Below are 18,711 nucleotides of genomic sequence, written 5' to 3'. Positions count from 1 at the left end.
GGACGTCACAGAAGAGCCAGCGTGAAATGTCGAGGGAGAAAATAAGTCAGCTCTCCAGGCTTCTGCCCGGAGCTGCCTGCTCCATGGCCGTGTCTCTTTGATGTTCATTGAGCTGTCTCTGCCCGGCCCCAGCGAGCGCAGCCCTCCCTTGTGTTTCCTTTCCCGACGTTGCAATCGCTCCTGCCTTGACTAGGCTTTGGAGATGATTTATCGCCTCCGCCTCCTCATTTTCTTTGCACGACTTTAAACCAAATGAAATTAAGTAAAGGTGGTGTAGCGGTGGGGCTGGAGGAAAGCTGCTGAGAAGCAAACTCCAATCCAGTTCTGCCTTGTTTATTAAAAATGTATCCCTCCTGCGGTTGCTGTTTTTAAGTGCTTCCCTGTGCTTTGAAAGGCGCTCGCTCTGGAAATAAGAAATGGGTGGCTTGAGAAGCTGAGAGTGACGCTGTGACAGCAGCGCAGAGGGGAGCGAGGGCGGTTTGCTTCGGTAGCAGCTCCTGGGGGACGGGGCTTGCTCTTTTGGTTTTTTAACTGAGTGTCAGTCATTGGAGATGCTGGCACGCTGCTGAGGGCTCCTCTTCGGAGATGAACTCGATTTACTAGATTAAATAAGAGCCCAATCATGTTTTGAACTCCCCCTGTTGCAGGGATGTGTCTGCAGCAGCTTCCTGCATGTGTAAAATCTCAAGCAAGCCTCAACCTGAAGCACTGCACAAATTATTAGGTATGACCGTAGTTCTCCATGTGCCAGGAGCTCCTTTCACATGACCGAATGACCAAGGAACCGATCCCGGCGCCTCCTGCTCGGGCGATGGGAGGGAGAGGTGCACAGCTTTAATGGGCACGCATCCCTCTCTGCTACTGGTTCCGTGTTTATCTGCAGCCTGTGAAAAGCGTTTAGGGAAACTTCTGAATTTCTGAATGTATATAACATATATTTATATATTTTCTTTCTGTGGCCAGCCTCGGTGTACAAGGGCTCCTTTGGGGTGTTCGCTGCTCATCATCAGGGCTGGTGCCGCCTGAAGGTGCCGCCGCTTTGTGCTGGATCCCCAGCACATCCTCGCTGGCCACTTCTCCTGCCTGTACTTGTCATTAATGTGGCAACAGGGTTTTCTCCTTTTCAAGTGGGCGGCTAGAAGATAGCGCACACTTTTCAACTGCTGTAACCTTGGCAGAAATGTCAGCAGCTCGATGAGGAGATGGGCCAATTAGCATATTTCACAGCCCTCTTTCTGCTCCTGAAGTGATGTTTGAAGAGATTCCTTCATCACCAGAAGGTCAGTGTCAGGACACGTATTGATTTCCGCAGCATCAGTGCTGTCAGTGCGCACTAAATCTGCGTTCCCAAACTGCTGGAACGGAAGAGCTTGGGAGAATAGTTTTGGTTTAGTGACAGAGAGAAACCTTCCTCTGCTGAATCTGGGCCTGAGTAGGTCTTATTTATTAGCAGGTGTCCAAAACTGGATGAAATTGCCAGAAAACAGGGACGGTCCCAGCTCTGATAGTAAATAAAGCACAAGGAAGGTGGTTTTTACAGTCCTTGCCTTGACCATTGCAGACTGGTCTTATTCTCACTTGTATTTCTGTCTCTTCCCGATTTATGCATCTCTTGGTGAGACCTCCTGGGTTGTACAGGGTGGCTCACATCCACATCCCATCTGAAATGGCAGTTGGATCTCACCCGGAGGGGTGGGTTTGCTGCAGCACAAGTCTGCTGCCTGAGTGATGCTCTCTGAGGTCCCTGTTAATGTCAGGATCATGTTAGTGCAGGTGCTTCCTAAGGAGGAGGATGATACCTCAGCAAGTGGCCCAGCAGGGAGTCTGTTGGAAGATTCATAGGTTTGGATGGATTTTTTGCTTTTCTGCGACTTGACAACTCAACAAGTCCTGCAGCTTTGCTTCCTCGAGGTGATGCCTGATGGGAGGACAGTAATCACTGCTGTCAAGCTCACTCTGCAAGGTGTCCTGTGGCCCACAGCCACCTCCTGCTTGTTTGCTTCTGACTGCGGGGCAGCTGCCTGAGGGCTTATGGACCAGGCTGACAGTCCCCAGCTGCAGGGTGACAGGTCTATCAGGTTTTGTACCTTCAGGTGCTTCTGAATATGAGGTACGAGTGGCATCTTAGATCGCTGGTCAGAGCAGGGACATTGCTGCTGCGGGCAGGGGGGAAGAAAAGAAGAGCAAGAAGGGCTGGCAGTGTGTTACTGCGGCTCGGCTTGCTCTTCTGCTGGGCAGAGTGTGGTGAACACCTGCAACGAGGACAGAGGTTGTTTCTTGAGAGCGGGAGCGCGTATCCATCCCTGCCTTTCTCTCTGCAGCGTGCTTTCAGCCGAACGTGGTCACCTGCCGCCTGCTCTCTCTGCTCTGCCGCGTCCCCTTCCCCTCGCCGCGGGAGGAGCGGGGCGCACGGGAGCTGCCGTGCCGTGGGGCAGGGACCGGGCCGGTGCTGCACCGGCGGTACCGCTGCACCAACCCACCCGGCGGAGCGGGCTTGCTGCTCCTCATCCATTCGGCTGGATGTCGGGGATCGTCTCTTGCTTCTGGGGGATCTTGGTCCAGTTGTTTCCGTAGCCGTTATGTAAACCAGCACGCAGCCCCATCTTGGCTGTCCCTCTGGATGGCTTTTTCGACACGCTGGAGCTGGCATGGTTAGCAGGACCTGCTGAGCTTCACTGTAATTGATTCCTTTCATGAAGCATCAGGAAAAGGAAATCTGGCGGTGTAGCTGCCCCATTAACAGCCCTTGTCTTGCAGACAAATTGCTGCTGGGGTAGACAGAAAACTAAATATTCTTATCAGCACCCAGGACGGGTGAGCCTCACGGGCTCCTGCCTCTGTGCCGCCCTCCCTCGTGCACCTCTTCCAGGGAGCAAGGGGCAAATGGGAGCATCCAAAGCTGGTGCGTCTGCTCATCTCCGTGGCAGGAGTGGATGGGTGGCAGGAGCCCTCTGAGGTCCAGGGAAGCTGGGCAGGAGTCCCACAAGCTCCCACCAGCCAGCACCCCCTCCTCAGCCCGTCTCCATTCCCGGCACACCACTGACCTGCTTAATTGACCTTGAACATTTTCCTAGCGGCAGTGCTGGCCGCCTCCTCCTCCCTCTTTGCTCCCACACACCCAAGGCCAGCCAGGATTTCCTCCTCTGCTCAGATGCTGCAACGCTCAAGACTTTCCAGGGAAGGGAAGTATAATTAAGCTGATAAACAGCCTGGAGGGTGCAGCTTGCTGTGTCCAGCCCTGGAGCTGGCCCGTTTCCCACAGCTCTCAAGCCCCATGCAGGCACCATGGATGGATGAATCAGTGAAAGACTATAAGGAGTATTCCAGCAAGGCTAAATCTGTGAGATAAAAGTTACCTGAGTGACCTGCCCAGGATCTATACGTTAATGAAAACTTGACAGGAGGAACCACCATAACTCCCAGCTCTGCCAGGCAGGGCTGGGGGGGCTGGAGAGGTGCAGTAACCTGGGAGTAAAGGGGAAGGTGATGGAGGCTTTGGGCAAGGGGCGGGTACGTGAAGGCTGCTCTACCCATGCTCCGTCTCGTGTAGTCGAAGCTCCCCCCCCCGCCAGAAGACATTGCAGAGCAGTTTCTGTCTATGGGGGGACCCTGGACGGCAGGACCAAGCAATTCTTTTCTCTTGCATTGTCTTCCCTTGCCTATGAAAAATGTAATTCTCTCCTCTCCCTTCACCTCTGGTTTGTGCTGCCTGCAGGACAGAGGTGCAGTTGGGGTGCTGGCAGTGTCCCCCGGCTGTGGGGCAGCCCCCTCGCCTGGCTGGGCTCTGCTGCCACTACCTGCTCCATGGCAGGGGCCCTCTGCTGTCCTCGAGTCATGAATCCTCCAGCATCTTCCATAACCCAGCTTGTCCAGCACAGCATCATTTGGGGCACATGGTGCAGGCAGCCACAAATGCAGAGGACCCCGCTGGGCTCATGCGCTGGGGATTTGAGGCAGCTGAGGTTGGGACCATTGAGAGTCTGTGAATCCATGTTGTTTCCCAGTGCCAGGGCGGTATTTTGGGAAGGGGGTCAGATGGGAGCAGGCACCCGGCTGTGTCCTCTGAAACGCCCTCTGTCCCGAGTAAGATTTTGCAGCCCAGCCTGTGTGCTTTTTAACTCCCCTCTTACCCATCACAGCACGCTGTCTGTAGATATTACTTGAGCCCTTGGGCCAGGATGTGCCAGCACAAACCAGTGACAAGGGCTGGACTCCAGTTGTTCACACTGACCTTAAAAAGGGGTCGTCTTCATGAAAAGGGCTGTGACTGTCTCTCTCCTGACGGAGCTGAGTATTTTTATACTTCGCTTCCTCAGAGCTTGTCTCTTTGCATTACTGCTGGAGAAAGATAGCTACAGAAATATTAAAATAGCTAGAGGAAAGGAGGGGGGCGGGTCACTCCCAATTTGCAGCTTTACTTTCAGGCCTCTCAACTCAATTATCTAGAAAATTGGGCTCCGAGGAAAATCAACACAAGCTACCATCAGGTAACAGAGAGCAGCGCAGATGAGCTCCATTACAGGGTCGCACTTGAAAGCTCTCCAGCCTTGCCGTAGCTAATGCTGCTGGCTGTTTGCAATGGTTCCTAGCTCTGGCTTGGAACACCCCTCTCTGCATAGCGTTGGCGTGGGTGGTTCTCCTTGCCAAGCCTCGGTGTCCATAGCCGAAAACGGGAGCGTGCAGGAGGGCACAGCTCATTGTACACTGCAGGACCTTCCCCTGAGCCAGGCCAGGGACCACTCCAGTTACCAAAGCCTGGTTTTTAAGTTGCTTGCATTTATTTAAGGTGTTTTGCCACGGCTGCACTATTCAGTTTGCTTTGTGCTAAAGTAGATGAATGCCTATAGAAGTCCCATCTGGTATCTATAAGCTCTTTACTTTATCTTGCATGAAAACTCAGTGCCAAAATCCCCTAGAACTCAGTTTGCTTCTTTACAACATCTTGGGGTTTTGTTTGCAAAACCAGGGATAGTCTGGGGGCTTCTAGAGGGAAATCATTGAAAAATAAGGAGGTCAGATGAAGTCTGTGCTTTGGAAGCAGGTGACAGGGGAGTGCTGGGGAGCTCACCCAGGTTTGGTCTCGCTTCTGCATAACCAGGGTGTGCACAGGCAGCCGTGAGAAATGCTGTGAGCGTGGGAAGCATGCCCGGCCCCGAGAGCGAGCCCCCGCTGCAGGAGGACTTCATCGTGGCAGCAGATCTATAACCAGAGCTGTGCCGAGGGCCCTGACGTGACGGTCCCAGCTGCCCTGCCCCGCAGAAGGCACGCAGCCAACGTGTGCACCGTGCACAGGGGTTACCTGTAGAGCCAGAGCTGAACGCGGCCCCGTCATTTTACACGTCTCTTCTGGAGCGATGTGGGCTGAGGCAGAGCACGGAGGATTATTTTCTGTCTGGTGGAAAGGAGATCGCGGTCGCTGCTGCTCAGCAGCTGCTTTGGCTCAGCTGTGCTGTTGATGTGGGTTTGCATGCAGCTGATAATATATCGGGGCTCTACTTTTGCAGTTCCCTTTAAGAAAAAAATAGGGAATTACAGATGGAGAAACCTCTGGGGAAAAAAAGGAAAAACAAACCACCATTAAATTTGCAAAGCCAAGAGCACAGGATTTAATTCTGGTGCTTTTTAAGTTGCACGTGCAATTTAATTTTATGCCTGCTATTCCTGCATTATGCAGCAGTTGTTAATGTGCGGTCACATACCCCTCACCCCGTCAGGCTCCCCGGTGGTGCCAGCGATGAGGGGCTGCAGCAGAGCAGAGTGCCTGCTCGCCAGTGTCCCCGGCTGGGCTCGCTGCCTCGGAGGAGCTGGCTCCTGCCACAGCCATCCGGTGCCTTCATCAGTCACACATTGTCACCAGCGCTACTGGAACGGACTATTGCAGAAATGTTTGGTGCAGCATTTCCACCCCTGCTGAGACTCTCCATAGGAAAACCCACCGTTCTCGTGGGACCCAGCTGCCCCGCGCTCACCCCCTTCCCGACTGCGTGGTTCCCCACAGGCTTGGCCGGGGCTCCCTGCTGCCGCTCCCCTGGGGCTGGGTGCCGTACTCCCCATAGGAGGGTGTGGAGGTGGAGCAGCAGTTTCCCAGAGTAGCTTTTCTTTTGCAGCAACAGCCAGAAAGGGTCAGTCACCAGCCCTCAGCACCCCCAGGGATCCTCCCGTGTTGTACAGAGGGGTAAACTGAGGCACGGTCTGTGCCCGAAGCCTGTGACTGTGTGGGAATGGACCAGAAGATCCTCAGGGCTGGGCAAACTCATCTAGCCATACCAAAAAAGCAGTGCTGTATAGAGAAGCCAAAGTCTCTCCCAAACTGAGAGCAAAGAGAGTGATGGGAAAACGCTGGAGGAGAGAGCAGAGGGGCTTCCCAAACACGCTGGCTCTCTCCCCTTGCTGCACCGGAATGGAGGGCTTCATTTTGGGCTTCTCAAAACACAACCTTCTGGCTTCTCCTTTCCACATCTGGTCTTAAAATGACACTAAATTATTAAAGGAGAAAAAAAAAAAAAGAGCATTGAAGCAAAAGGGATTGTGAATTCCACACACATCCCTCCACCCCTCCAAAAAAAAGCTAATCTTGGCTCAGAAGAGCCGCTCTGGCAGGGCAGTGGGAGTTCAGGGGCTGGGCATCACTAGCAGGGCTGCCACGAGCAGCCCAAGCAGAAAATGCACCAAATCCCCCGACCCTCCATATGGAGTAAGTCTGTGTTTGCAAGTCTTTTCCTGACCCCCTCCCCACCTCCGCCCCTGCACGCACAAGACCTGGACTCAGGAGCTGGTGAGGGTTAGTTTTGTGGTGAGGCTGCGTGGCACCAAAAACTGGAGCCCTCCAGAGAAATCCTTAGCGCTTGCTGTTGAATGGGTTGCGGAGCTGGTGCCCAGAAGAGATGGTGTTTATTGACGTGAGGGAGGGCAGGCATTCCCTTGACCCTGTGGATCTTCAGGAGGGTTTTATCAAAGCAAGCAGGACAGCCAGTGTGTGTCAGTTAGAAAACAGTCTGGCTTTCTGTGTGCTCGTGACATTACAAAGGAATTGCAGTTGGGTTTCAGGCCAGCATTAAAGATCTGCAGAATCCATCAAGCTCAATTCTGTTAATCGCAGAGGAAGCCCCAGGGCGTGCGCTCGCTGGCTGGCTGGCCCTGGGCTCACACCTCCCTTCCAGCCTCCGCTAAACACGGGCTGGACCCAACGCCTTTGATTTGCTTCCACCACCACGTGCACAGCCCAGACTATCTTCTCCAAGCAGCGAGACCTTGTTTGGCAGCGGAGAAGCGCTGGAAAACCTCGGGTGTGCTTCCTGTAAAATGTAATAGCAGCCTGCGCGCTACGGGGAGCAGTCTGCGTTGGCTGCTGATGGGGATTCGGGGACGTGCTCGACGCTGCAGTACCGCTTCTGTGATTCAGTACTGTTATACCAGCACTAAAGGATCTGTTCTCCCTTCCCTGTGCTCATGTAACTCTAATTACTGCTAATAGAGTATGGATCCATTCAGGAATTCAGGCTACATGCCGTGCCTAGGTTTGGTTCACAGTGCATCTTGATGGCATCTTCAGTGCCATTTCCATTACCTGGAAACATCCCCCCATTTCTGCCACATTTTACATCATTAACAGAGGGCAAAAGGGAGTCGCTCTGATGGGGAATGAGGCATCTGAAGGGGGTAATACACAATAAGGAGACCCCAGATGTTTCCCAGTGCCTCACTTAAGGATCCCTGCCAGGATGACACAGCCCTGCCTGATGCGCCGTCCTGCCCAGCCTGGCTGCTCTCAAAGCTGGATTCTCCCTGGGGAACAGAGAGCTCACTCTCTGCAGCTCATTTATCTCTGCCTTTTTGAGTTTCACCTCCTTTCCCTCTGTTTGGTCGGGGAAGGTGGGTGATTCCCGGGCTGGGGAATAAGCCCAAGGCGCAGGTGCTGCTCTCATCCCTGCTCCCCTCTGTCTCACTGGCGGTGCCTGGGGTGGTGGTTTGCTTGCAGGTGTGGGCAGCAGTGACTTGCTTTCTCCTTCCAGCAGGGCTGGGGAAGCTGCTGCAGGCACTGGGGGCACAGGGACCGATGGTTTACAGGTCAGCCTGTGACAATAGGTGCACAAGGCATGTGGATGAGCCTCGGCGTCTTGCTGGGCATCTGTAATCCAGTGTTCTTGGCTGGTGGGGGAACCTTTGGCTCACAGAGGATGTCCAGAGAGCCTGGGGCAGACGTTTCCTGCCATATTCTGCCTGCACGATGATGGTAACAAGCATAAATCCTAATCCGTGTGTCTTCTTCTAACAGGTCAGCCTTTTAAACTGGACCCCAAGATGGCTCACAAGAAGTTGAAGATCTCCAATGATGGGCTGCAGATGGAGAAGGACGAGAGCTCCTTGAAGAAGAGCCACACACCTGAGAGGTTCAGTGGGACAGGATGCTATGGGGCAGCAGGCAACGTCTTCATTGACAGCGGCTGCCACTACTGGGAGGTGGTGGTGGGATCCTCGACCTGGTAGGCAGCACCGTTGTCTTCCCCCCTCCCTCTTCTAGAGGCCCTCAGATTTCCCCAGAGATGTTGTGGGACACGCTAGGGTTAAAGGCCAGGGTTTTGGCAGAGCTGCTCATGGGCAGGGAGGAGGTCGACACCTTAAATCTGGATGGCTGTGGCTTTCAAGAGGTTTATGAGTTTCTCCTCTCTGCCAGAAGCCTTTGGGTCTGGTCCAGTCAGGCTCCAAGATGAAGCTTGTATCTTCATTTCCCTCACTTGCTGAACCTGCTAATGCCTGCTAGGGCTCAAATCTCACCTCAATGGCAGAGCAGAGGTGCCAGGGAGCCTTAAATCTGCTGGTTTTCCCATGTGCGGTGCCCTCCCTGGGCTGTCTCGTGCAAGGTCCTGCTTAGCTGGGGCAGACATGGTTATGAAGTCTGAGCTGGAAGGCTAAGCAGAGGGGGACCACGGCTAAGCAGAGGAGACAGGGGTGTCTCCAGAGGAGGCTTGCAAAGACCTGCCGAGCCACTGAAATATCCCTGTGAGGGCAGGCAGCTCAGGGGGAGCCTGTCCCATGCCTGCTTCACTCTATTTCATCCTATATTCATACCCCAGCATTGCAGGCTGGCAGGAGAAACCATCCCAAGCAGCGGGTCCCCCTACTTGTGGGGACATTCATCTCTGCTCTGTGATGGCAAAGGGGCCAGCGGAGCAAAGCAGAGGGTGATGCTTCACTTGCTGTTTGCTCTCCATCACCCTGTGCTGCTGCCGCGTGGCTCTGCCTCAGGAGAGGCTGCCTTCATTGCCACGATCTGTTTCTCTTGAGTGAGAACACTCAAGATATGAGCAAGTCCATATCTCCCTCTGACCGGCAGGAACACAGAGCTTTGTCCCCATCTTGGGGCAGCCTGGCATCTGCTGAAGGCCACCAGGCTTGGTGGAGCACCAGGAGCAATGGCAGCCCTGGACGCAGCACCTCCTCTGCAGTGATTGCTCTCAGCTGGGGCTGTTCTCTGGTCCAGGCTCCACGGGTGGATGCTGCAAGAGTGGGAGGACAAGAGCCCAGCCTCCCTGTGCTCCATGGGAGATGAAGGCAGCATTCCCAGGGGTTATGAGGACGGGGATTGCTTTAGCCCCACTCCTCCCCAGCAGCCTGCTGCCTTCTTCCCAGTGCCCTTGTCAGAGATGCTTGCACGGAAGCACAGACCCAAGTACAGCTTCTTGCTCCCAGTAGTGGCAAGGAGCATCCCTGACCCCACAGCACCTCCCTACTGCATCTCAGCAGGTGCCCCCAGCCCAGACTTACCCTCAAGCCCAAGCCCCTGCCTGCAAAACACATCTGGGCAGAAGCAAAAGGAATGAGTCAGGGATGCAAGCTTCGTTAAAAAGCAGTTTCTGACTTCAGCAACTTGATTTGTGAGTTGTTTCTCAAGCAATAATTATATCTGGAGCTGTTTCTTAGAAATGGATCTGTTCCAGACGTTGTTTTGCTGATGACTGAATACTGCAAGACCTTCAGAGGAAGAAATAGCTTTCAAATATATAGCAGCTCCTTAGGCTCTGCAGAGGGGTGCATTCAGGTGCAGAAGGAGCACGGCCGCGTTAATTGAGTTGGCTGTGGCTGTGACTCAGAGCGAGCCCGGAGCCCTGACTCCTGGTGAGGCTTATAGCAAGGATGCTCTGATCAAAGGCGGAGTGGGACCTGCAGCTCTCAGCAGCCTTCAGTGCCACCTCCCATCTCCCCAAGCCTCAGCCCCCTGCACCAACACCCACAGCCCTTCCCTGCTTCGCCCCATCCCTTCGTTGGCACTGTGGGCAGGGCGATACTTTCACACTGTGCTGCCTCCTTCGTGGTGTGTAATGAGGACTCAGCCAGTCCTAGAAACCCATGTCCCTCTCTGGGAGCTCCAGCCGAGGAGGAGCTGGTATTTGAGTGCTGCTGCAAAACACATCTCCTCTCCCTCAGACAGATCCGCAAGGAACGCAGCACACACCAGCCTGGTTTGGGGAACGGATCGTCGCCTGGCTTTGCCCTTCTCCCTGTCCTGCTTTCCCCAGCTGGTCACTCTTGACCAAAGCTTGCTGGTTCTTCCAACTGACCAGAGGGATTTTGAGAACAGAGAGTGGCAGCAGTGAAAAGCCGAAGAGGCACAGCACATGCTCTCTTTGTGTCCCCTAACACATGACCACAAACTTCAGGGAAATGATGCTCTCCTCCCAGGAGGGAAGGTCTCGCAGCAGGCTGGCAGCTCCGCTCTGCAGTGGCAGGGGGAGCGGGTCAGGAGCTTTGTGTCCCCAGGGGTTTGGAGGAGAGGGGTGTCACTTCTTGCCTTTCTCTGAACCCTGTGCTTGCAGCTGCTGCCTGAGGCAGAACAGCAGAGCTGATGCTCGGGGGCCATTAACAGAGAAACCCCTCTCCCTGACCCAGAGAGCTGGCTGTGGTTTCTGGCTGTGCCTGTCTCCCCTCTCTGTTGGGGAAGCGGGGCTCAGCCTGCTGCACAGCAGCAGCCCTGGCTCAGAAACCGCTCCCAGTGCTCACTGCCATCAGGCTCAGCCTCCCATCCAGCCCCGGGCTGAAAAATGCCTTCACACAAAGCACGCTTAGAAGTGAAACAATTGGGGTTTATTATGGAAAGCCCCTACCAGGCAGATCCCCAGAAAGCCTCTGCTACCGATCTGAGCCGGGAGGCATTACAGCAGCATTATCAAGCTGCTGCGTTGTTAAAGCTGCTTGTGCCACACAATGGGGGTAAAATGGACGGTTCCTGCTGCAAGCGCCCAGCTGTGTCACCTCTGCCTCTCGCCCTGCCTGGCAGCAGGAGGTTGCATGGGGAGGGAGTGATGCTTTTCCCCAGTGAAGCCTCTGCAAGCGGCTTTTCAGCCATGTAAAGCTGTTGCTGTGCTGCTTCCACAGTCAGGTGGACTTTTAAAGCACGGGGTGCCAGGAGCCGTCGGGGCTGGACTTTGTCCTGCGCTGAGGCTGGAGGTTGCTAAGCAAAGTTTTGCCTCTCTTGCAGGTACGCCATCGGCGTGGCTTACAAGTCAGCCCCCAAGAATGAGTGGATCGGGAAGAATTCCTCGTCTTGGGTCTTCTCCCGCTGCAACAACAACTTCGTGGTGAGGCACAACAACAAGGAGATGCTGGTGGAGGTCCACCCGCAGATGAAGCGTCTTGGCGTCCTCCTGGATTACGACAACAACGCACTCTCCTTCTACGACCCGGCCAACTCCCTCCACCTCCACACGTTTGAAGTCTCCTTCATCCTACCGGTGTGTCCGACCTTCACCATTTGGAACAAATCCTTGATGATCCTCTCGGGTCTGCCCGCCCCAGACTTCATCGATTACCCAGAGCAGCAGGAGTGTAACTGCAGGCCCCAGGAGTCCCCGTACGTATCAGGGATGAAAGCCTGTCACTAGGCTGCCCTAGCCCTGCCCGTGCCCCGCGGTGGCACCAGCGATGCCAGCAGGTGCTGGCGGTCGGAGCCGGCTGCCGGGAGCCTGCTGGCAGCCGTGCTGGAGAGCCGCTGTGCAGCCGTAACGCTCCAGCAAGCGAGCACCTTCCCACACGCAGCTCAATTATTTTTTTTTAAGGGGAAAGAGGAAGAACCTCTAACCGCGCTGAAAATAAACTCCTGTTGGCAAGCTCCGCTCGTGCGCGTGTGCGGCTTGTGCAACTCCTTGGTGGTGTGCTCTGATCTCTCCCCAAGTGGATTGTCAGCTGGATGGTTTTGTCTTCCCTTGGGGGCTGGAAAGGCTGGGGCGGGTTTTCGGGTGACCTTCTGAGCCCTTGCTGTGGTCAGGGGGATGTCTTGTGTGTCCCTGCAAGGTGCAGGTTGGAACAGGAGGGACTGGCTTTCTGGAGCCTGTTGGTAGCTTGTCTCGAGAGCCAGGGGGGACCTGAGCATCGTTTTCTGGGAGGACTTTCTGTTTGGCTGAAGTTCGGTAGCTTCTCTGGTGTGGTAGATAACTGCATGGACCCCTCGCGCTTGGTGAGCGCAGGCGTTGGTTATGAGGTGGATGGTGGTTATGTGGTGGATGGTTTGCGAGAGCAAAGGCAGCGCTGAGAAGGACGGTCCCGCTGCCTCTCCGGCTGCGTGCATGCTGCTGCTGGCCGTGTTCCCTGTGCTTGGCTGGAATTGCAGTCCCACAGTGGAGGGCAGCTGGCCGCGGACCCCCACCCCACCATGTCTTCTCCTTCGGGAGCTCACCAGGAGTCAGGGAGGCCCCCACCCTTAAGGAGCAAGCTGAGGAGCATCTTGCCCCCAGCACAGAGGTTTGGCAGATGCTCCTTCCCGATGCAGGGTCCAGCCAGCTGTGCCCCACCACCTGCGACTCTGTGTAGACCTCCATTAGTTTCATGTCTAGGGTCCCTGCAGAAAAAACACACCTCCCCGTGCTGAGCAGATGGTCAAGTCCTGCCCAAAGACCATCTCTGTGCTTAATGACCCCAAATCTCAATTTATGACCCCAAATCTTGGGTCTTGGTTTGTTCTCCACCATGGTGGTGTGAGCGTGGAGCCGTCCTGTTTGCTCTGTGGCAAAGGACTGAATCCATCCCAGGGCCTGCAGCCCCTGGTTACTGGGAGCTCTTTGGCTGCCACCAGTGCTCCCAGTAACTACAAGCACCAAGTCCCCTGGCCAAGCTCCAGTTTCCACATTTGCTTAAAAGCCGGGAGGAGCTGGGCCGGGCACACCGGTCCCTGTGTCGCAGGGAGCAAAGACTCAGCATGGGCACCTGCAGCCAGGGTCCATGGCATGATTCGATGCGGGTGGGCATGCGAATGGCCACATCATACCCATGGCAGGCAGCACGGCACGGCATGGCGGGGAGGCCAGGGGAAGTGAGGAGGTCAGGCAGCACGGTGGCCCAAGATGGGCTGGTGTTTGAGCTTTGGTTCATGGAGTTTGAAAACCCTTTTTGCTCCTCTGGATGTGGTGCTGTCAGATGCCTCGGTGGCATTGCACGGGGACCGTCAGGCTGAGACCTCCTAGTTCTGCCAGCCTTTTCCTTTTTTTTTTGGACGTTGCTGATAGGGAACTACCTCAAAACCCAGCCTCAGGGGTAGGTGGCCAGTTCAGACAGGGTGACAGCACTTCGAGGTTTGTCCCACAAGGGCTGCGGGAGAGGCTGGTTGAACTCGGCTGGAGCCAGTTGGCCCTGTCCAAAAGTGGGTGCTCCCCGCCAGCCACCTGGCCTGGGGGACACTTGTCATTAAGTCTGGCGGTGGCAGCTGCCAGGCGATAGCTTTGTCCAGGGAGAGCGTGTATAAAAAGAGTCTGTTTCTCAGCACAGCATCCCTCCACTTTACCTGGCTGATGTTTTTGGGGACTGGCCGCCTGCTGCTGCGGGAAGGGAGGCAGGTGTCCCCTGTGGGGAAGGGATCTGCCACCCACACTGCCGAGCTGAGGGTGATTCTGCCTCTGATCCGGGCTGCTTTCCTGTGGTGCTTGGCAGGGGCTTGCGGCGGGTGGCGCATCCCTCCCGAGCGGACAGAGCGGTTTTATTTGCTTCTTCTGGCCCCCAGCGTGCGAGCACCACCGGGTGGGGATGCAGCAGGGTCGCGTCTGCCATTCCCCACAGCTAAGCACACAAACACAATTGATGTTAAGAGGATAAGTTGCCATTTTCAGTTGGATGTTTTTTCAAAGTCGCATGGGGCTATCATGAAAGTCTTTTCCCCGTGTGCCGGTCCCGTCCGGGGCCGCTCATAATGTGTCAACCTCAAACGAATGCCCAAGCACTGGAGATGGATTTTAGCGTTTGCAATCCAGGTGCCAAGCTTTCCGCCGGCACCGGCACCGCTTTGACTGGCTTATTGCTAGAGGACTCGGCGCATCCATTAACTCAGAGCACACGAGCCATTAATGTGACATTTGCACCTGATGAAATTGCACTAATCGCGGTGGGATCCCCCTACCCCGTCGCACAGGTCCCGGGCCAGGCGGGAGGACGAAGCGGGGAGCTGGCGTGGCCCCCCCCGCCCGGGGGAGCCCCGCACCCCGAGCAGGCAGTTCTGGGGACGGGAGCCCTTTCCGAGTCACCCACCTCTTCCCCTCCTGGTTTTGGAAAAGCCAACCCCACCCGGGCGTTACCGGGAGGGTGGGAGAAGCAGCCCCATCCCTGCTCCGTAAGCGGTGCTCCCCCCGCAGCCTTTTCCCGCAGCCCTTGAGCGAGCGATCCTATTGGTTAAAACCGGCTGGTGTCTGATGACACAGCAGTCGTTTCAGCCAATCCGAGCCCCTGCGGGCTCTGCAGCCCTGGGTTATGAATGAACGCGTTTCCCACGGCCCCTGCTGGGGGGGGGGGAACGGGACTGGGTGCTGCCTCTGGCTCCTCTGCTCCCGGTGACTCCGTTGTACAGACTTGGGATGTGGTGAACCCCTGGTTACCGTGCGACCCGTCAGCCTCTCCTCTTCCATGTGTAACATACTTGTTTCGGGTTTGGTTTGGGGGAGGGTTGTTCTTCCTGTTACGTTTTTTCCCTTTTTTGTTGGGGTTTTTTTTGCAACTTCTTTGTTAATGTGTATATATATATATATATATATAAAATATAATATAATATATATACGTTACTGGATATGTCTGTGTGTGGCGGAGATTGTGCAATGTGTGACATCCCTGGTCCTGGGGTGCTCTCTATGGCAATCACAGTTGGCGTCCTCCAAACTTCTGACAAAATGCAGACAGTGAACCTCGGGGTTACCCAGGCGCGGGCGTAGCAGTAAATCAGCAACACAGAAGGAAAGACCTTTACCTAATATAACCCAGGATGGGGCTGAGAAGCCAGCCCAGCTGAGCCCTGGCTGGCAAAGCCCCTGATAGCACAGCAGGCTCCACGGGGTAGCTCAGCAGGAGATGGGAGGGTTAGCTCTCCCTGGCAATGATGCTACGTGTCACATTCGCTCAGGGGGACCTGTCCAATGTATGGCTGTGCATCCGCAGGAGCGAGGGGATACATGGTACCACCCAACTGTAGCATTTCTTGTCCTGAGCTGCAGCCCAGACTTAAGAGCCTGCGGGAGTGGCAGGTCACATGGGATGCTAAAGCCCCATCCAAAAAGTCCATACACGTAAATATTTTGCACCCTGCTGTCAGCCCCCAGAGGATGTCATGCAAAGGCACGTTGTCCAGGTTGTCAGGACACCAAGTGCTGCAGCCTTCCCTTCTCCAAGCCTTTGATGGCCACAGGGACTGCTGGCAATCGCTGAGTGCCAGCCAGATACTGCTGGAGCCTTGTTTCTGCTGCCCTTGGCCCCGGCTCCCGCTCACACTCCCCCAGTGCCTCAAGAGCTGTGGGAGGGCAGGGATGGAGGCTGACCCCATCCTTCACATGGTGCTCCACTGAGCTCATGGTGGGGCCGAGGACTGGCCGTGACATCTCTCCCCTCTGCTGAGGACCCCCTGCCCCAGCACAGTGTGCCTGACAGCCAGCTCATCTCCCTCACTGCCTATCAGTTTCCCTTTCTGCTGTCCATGCCTCTGTCATGGGAGGGTCATGCCAGCATTCCCGGTGTCCCCCTGCCCCAGCACAGCCCCTCAAGCTGCCTGCACAAGCCCCAGAGCTCGGCCCGGGCTGTAAACCCATCCTCCCCATCCCCACTGCCCTTCGCTGGAGGTGAGGCTTTGCCAGCACGTGGGGCTGTATTTGGGTAAAACAAGCTGTGGCTGTGGGCCACGGGGTCTGATCCTGCTGCACCTGCCCCAGAAAGCAGCTTCAAGAGGCAGGAGTCCAGCTGGTCCCAGCAAGGAGAAACGTGAGGGGGCTCTTCGCTCAGCCCCCAGCACTGGGCTCTCCCCCAGCCCCCACCAGCACCCAGCCCCTGCCCCGACCCCCTTTGGCTGGTGTCCTGGGAGAAGGCAGGGCTGGCGTGGCCAACCAGGAGCACGTCCCTCGGGGTGTCCCCTGGCCCCCACCAAACAGCACTGGCCCCCGGGTGGGCTGGGACCCCTGTGTTGCTCCATCCTCTCCTGGCTGAGACAAAGCTGGACCTTGTGCAGGGGCTCTGCAGGCTGAGATTGGGCCACTGAGCAGAAATCTGCCCCCGATTACCTGGAGAAGAGGTGTCGGCCGAGGGTGGGGAGCCCAGGACCTGCCTCGCCGCGGGGAAGCAAAGACACACAGGCCCATGGAAGACAGAGCCCATCTTTGCTGAGCATAAGTGCCTAAAATATTTATTAAGTGGAAAACATATGGCTCAAACCAACACTGTAGAATTAAATATTTCTTACTTTATTCCTTTGCTCTAGGCTTTTTCCCGTTAAACATTAACCACCAACACATGGAGCCTGGCCTCAAGATTGAGTAGCTGCTTTCATTACGGGACAAATCTGTGGCATTTGCGTTATCTCAGACCTCTGCTCTCTCTGCGTGGTGTTGCTGACAAACACAACTGTAATGAGCCACTTGCTGGGGCCTGACGTTAATACTCCTGCTTCTGCACAGCACCATCAGCATGAAGACCCCACTAATCCAGAGGCCCACAATGAGCTCTTGCTGCAGCCCCAAGGGGTCACAGCCCACGTTTCCAGACCTGGCATTCCCTGCCCCAGAGCCTGGCAGGGCAAGACAGCCCCAGACAACCTGCAGCTTGCCAGGTGGTTGTCCCAGACCCATCCCCTTCATCCATTCTACTGTCGCTCTGCTCCAGCCAGCCTGTCCTGTGGCAGAAGGTGGGGGATCTCAGTGGGGATATGCAGGTGCTCCTGAGCTCCAGCCACTTGTCAAAGCGAGGACACACTCTTCAGAGTCAAATCCTGCAGGGAGCTGCTGTGTCCTACCTTAGTCACTAGAGCAAAGCGGTTCTGCAGCGATGGCTCAGCCCCTGCAGTCAGCTTGGGCCCTGCACTGGGAGACGGGTGCCATCACTGGCCATGGGCTGGAGGGGATGGTTAGGCTTGCCTAAAGCTGCCCTGGCTTTCCTGGCTCCCTTTCAGAGGGGTCCCAAGGGTGCTGGGTCTCATTCTGGGTGGTGTTAGCAGTTCCAGCCCCGTTGCTGTAAGTGTGCCCAGCCAGCCTGGGGAGGACCCCAGCAGTGGGGGGGACAAGGGCTGGGCTCCTGCAGCATCTGGGGAAGGGAAGCGTGTGGGAGCTGCTCCTTTGTCTAGGGCAGGTCCCGGCTGGACCCACAGCTTTGCTCACCTGGCTAAAGCTCTGCCCTTGCAACAGCAAAGAGAGAGGAGATGCCATCAGGCTTGAAGGTGAGAACATGAAGAAGCAAGAGAGTGACTCAATACGGGTGACGGCTGCCGCAGCCAGCCCTTTGCAGACTCTGATGGTCTGGTCAGGCCCTGGGCTCACAGCCCTCCAGCCTCCCAGCAAAGGATGAAGATGCTGCTCTATTGCCAGGGATGCCCTGAAGTGGGGACAGTTGGAGAGCCGGTACCAATGGCACGAGACGGGAAGGTCTCTGATTGCCTTCTGTGCTCCTCTAACCGTGTGCTGCCACCAGCACTGCAGCTGCTCTAGGTAGCCTTGCCAAACACAGCCTAAGTAGGAAATAAGCCTAATGCTGCTTTCACTAGCATCACGGGGAGTGGTGCTGCTGATATCAGCAAGACTGGAAATAAGCCTCGGCTTTTGAAAAAATACCCCTTTCTTCATATTCCATGTTTCCTCAGTCTTTCAAGTCCAAGCAAATGCTTCTCAGCAATCTGGGAGGTATCAGCGAGTGAAATCACATGTTTCGTTGCATCTTCAATCTTCCTTCTCACATGGGTAATTCAAATGAACTGTGGATGTGGGTTAGCAAAGCCTCGGCTAGGGGCTGGGGCAGAGGTAGGAGGAGGCAGAGACCAGACCCCCAGCAGACACTGCTCCGGGCTCGGGGAGACTCAGCTCAGCTTTTTTGGTGGCTGGAGGACCTGCATCACAGCAAGAGGAGGAGGAAGACTGGGCATCAGCCACTGGAGCCTGACAAAACTCCAACCTCAAAACTTGATCCCACTGAAAAGTTGGATTTTTTTGAGCCGTCAGGTACACACCAAGAATTTAGCACAAGCCACATCCATCAAACTCTTTCAGCAATCCTCCTCCCCCCCAAAAATTTAAAAGGCAAGCCCAACACATCAGTAAAAAACATGAGTGGATTCTCCTTTAATCTCAAAATTTCCCAAATTTTCTTCCAATGCTACCAAATCAGAGAGGACACCATTTTCCCACTTGGCTCTAACACACGTGCAAACAGCTGGAGGTGACACGAGCACAGGTGAGCAGACGCCACAGTAGGAGAGATGTCGAGGCGTGGAGC

The 18,711-nt window shown here is 55.5% G+C and overlaps 1 protein-coding gene and 1 long non-coding RNA gene across 4 annotated transcripts in view; one reads left to right on the top strand and one right to left on the bottom strand.

Annotated features, from left to right (window-relative positions):
* Window positions 1-16,836, top strand: part of MID2 (midline 2) — a 138,917-nt gene extending 122,081 nt beyond the window's left edge. For 2 of the 3 annotated variants that reach the window (XM_029996715.2, XM_029996714.2), the window contains exons 9-10: window positions 8,276-8,483; window positions 11,477-15,006. In XM_029996715.2, the coding sequence (XP_029852575.1) occupies window positions 8,276-8,483; window positions 11,477-11,879 (611 nt within the window). In that variant the 3' untranslated portion in view covers window positions 11,880-15,006. Of the gene's footprint in view, window positions 1-8,275; window positions 8,484-11,476; window positions 15,007-16,711 lie in introns of those variants that run through there. The other variant, XM_041119209.1, reaches the window with a different exon arrangement.
* LOC121232515 lies at window positions 4,946-6,926 on the bottom strand. Its single transcript, XR_005931092.1, has 3 exons — window positions 6,760-6,926; window positions 5,970-6,476; window positions 4,946-5,508 (listed from the first exon to the last, which is right to left on the bottom strand). It is a non-coding gene; the product is annotated as an uncharacterized LOC121232515 (long non-coding RNA).
* Window positions 16,837-18,711: the final 1,875 nt, after the last annotated feature.

The sequence above is a fragment of the Aquila chrysaetos genome, chromosome 21 (assembly GCF_900496995.4).
Source record: "Aquila chrysaetos chrysaetos chromosome 21, bAquChr1.4, whole genome shotgun sequence".
In the NCBI taxonomy this organism is placed as follows: Eukaryota; Metazoa; Chordata; class Aves; order Accipitriformes; family Accipitridae; genus Aquila; species Aquila chrysaetos.
The sequence above is the reverse complement of the archived record's forward strand: the minus strand, read 5'-3'. Positions and strand labels throughout refer to the sequence as shown.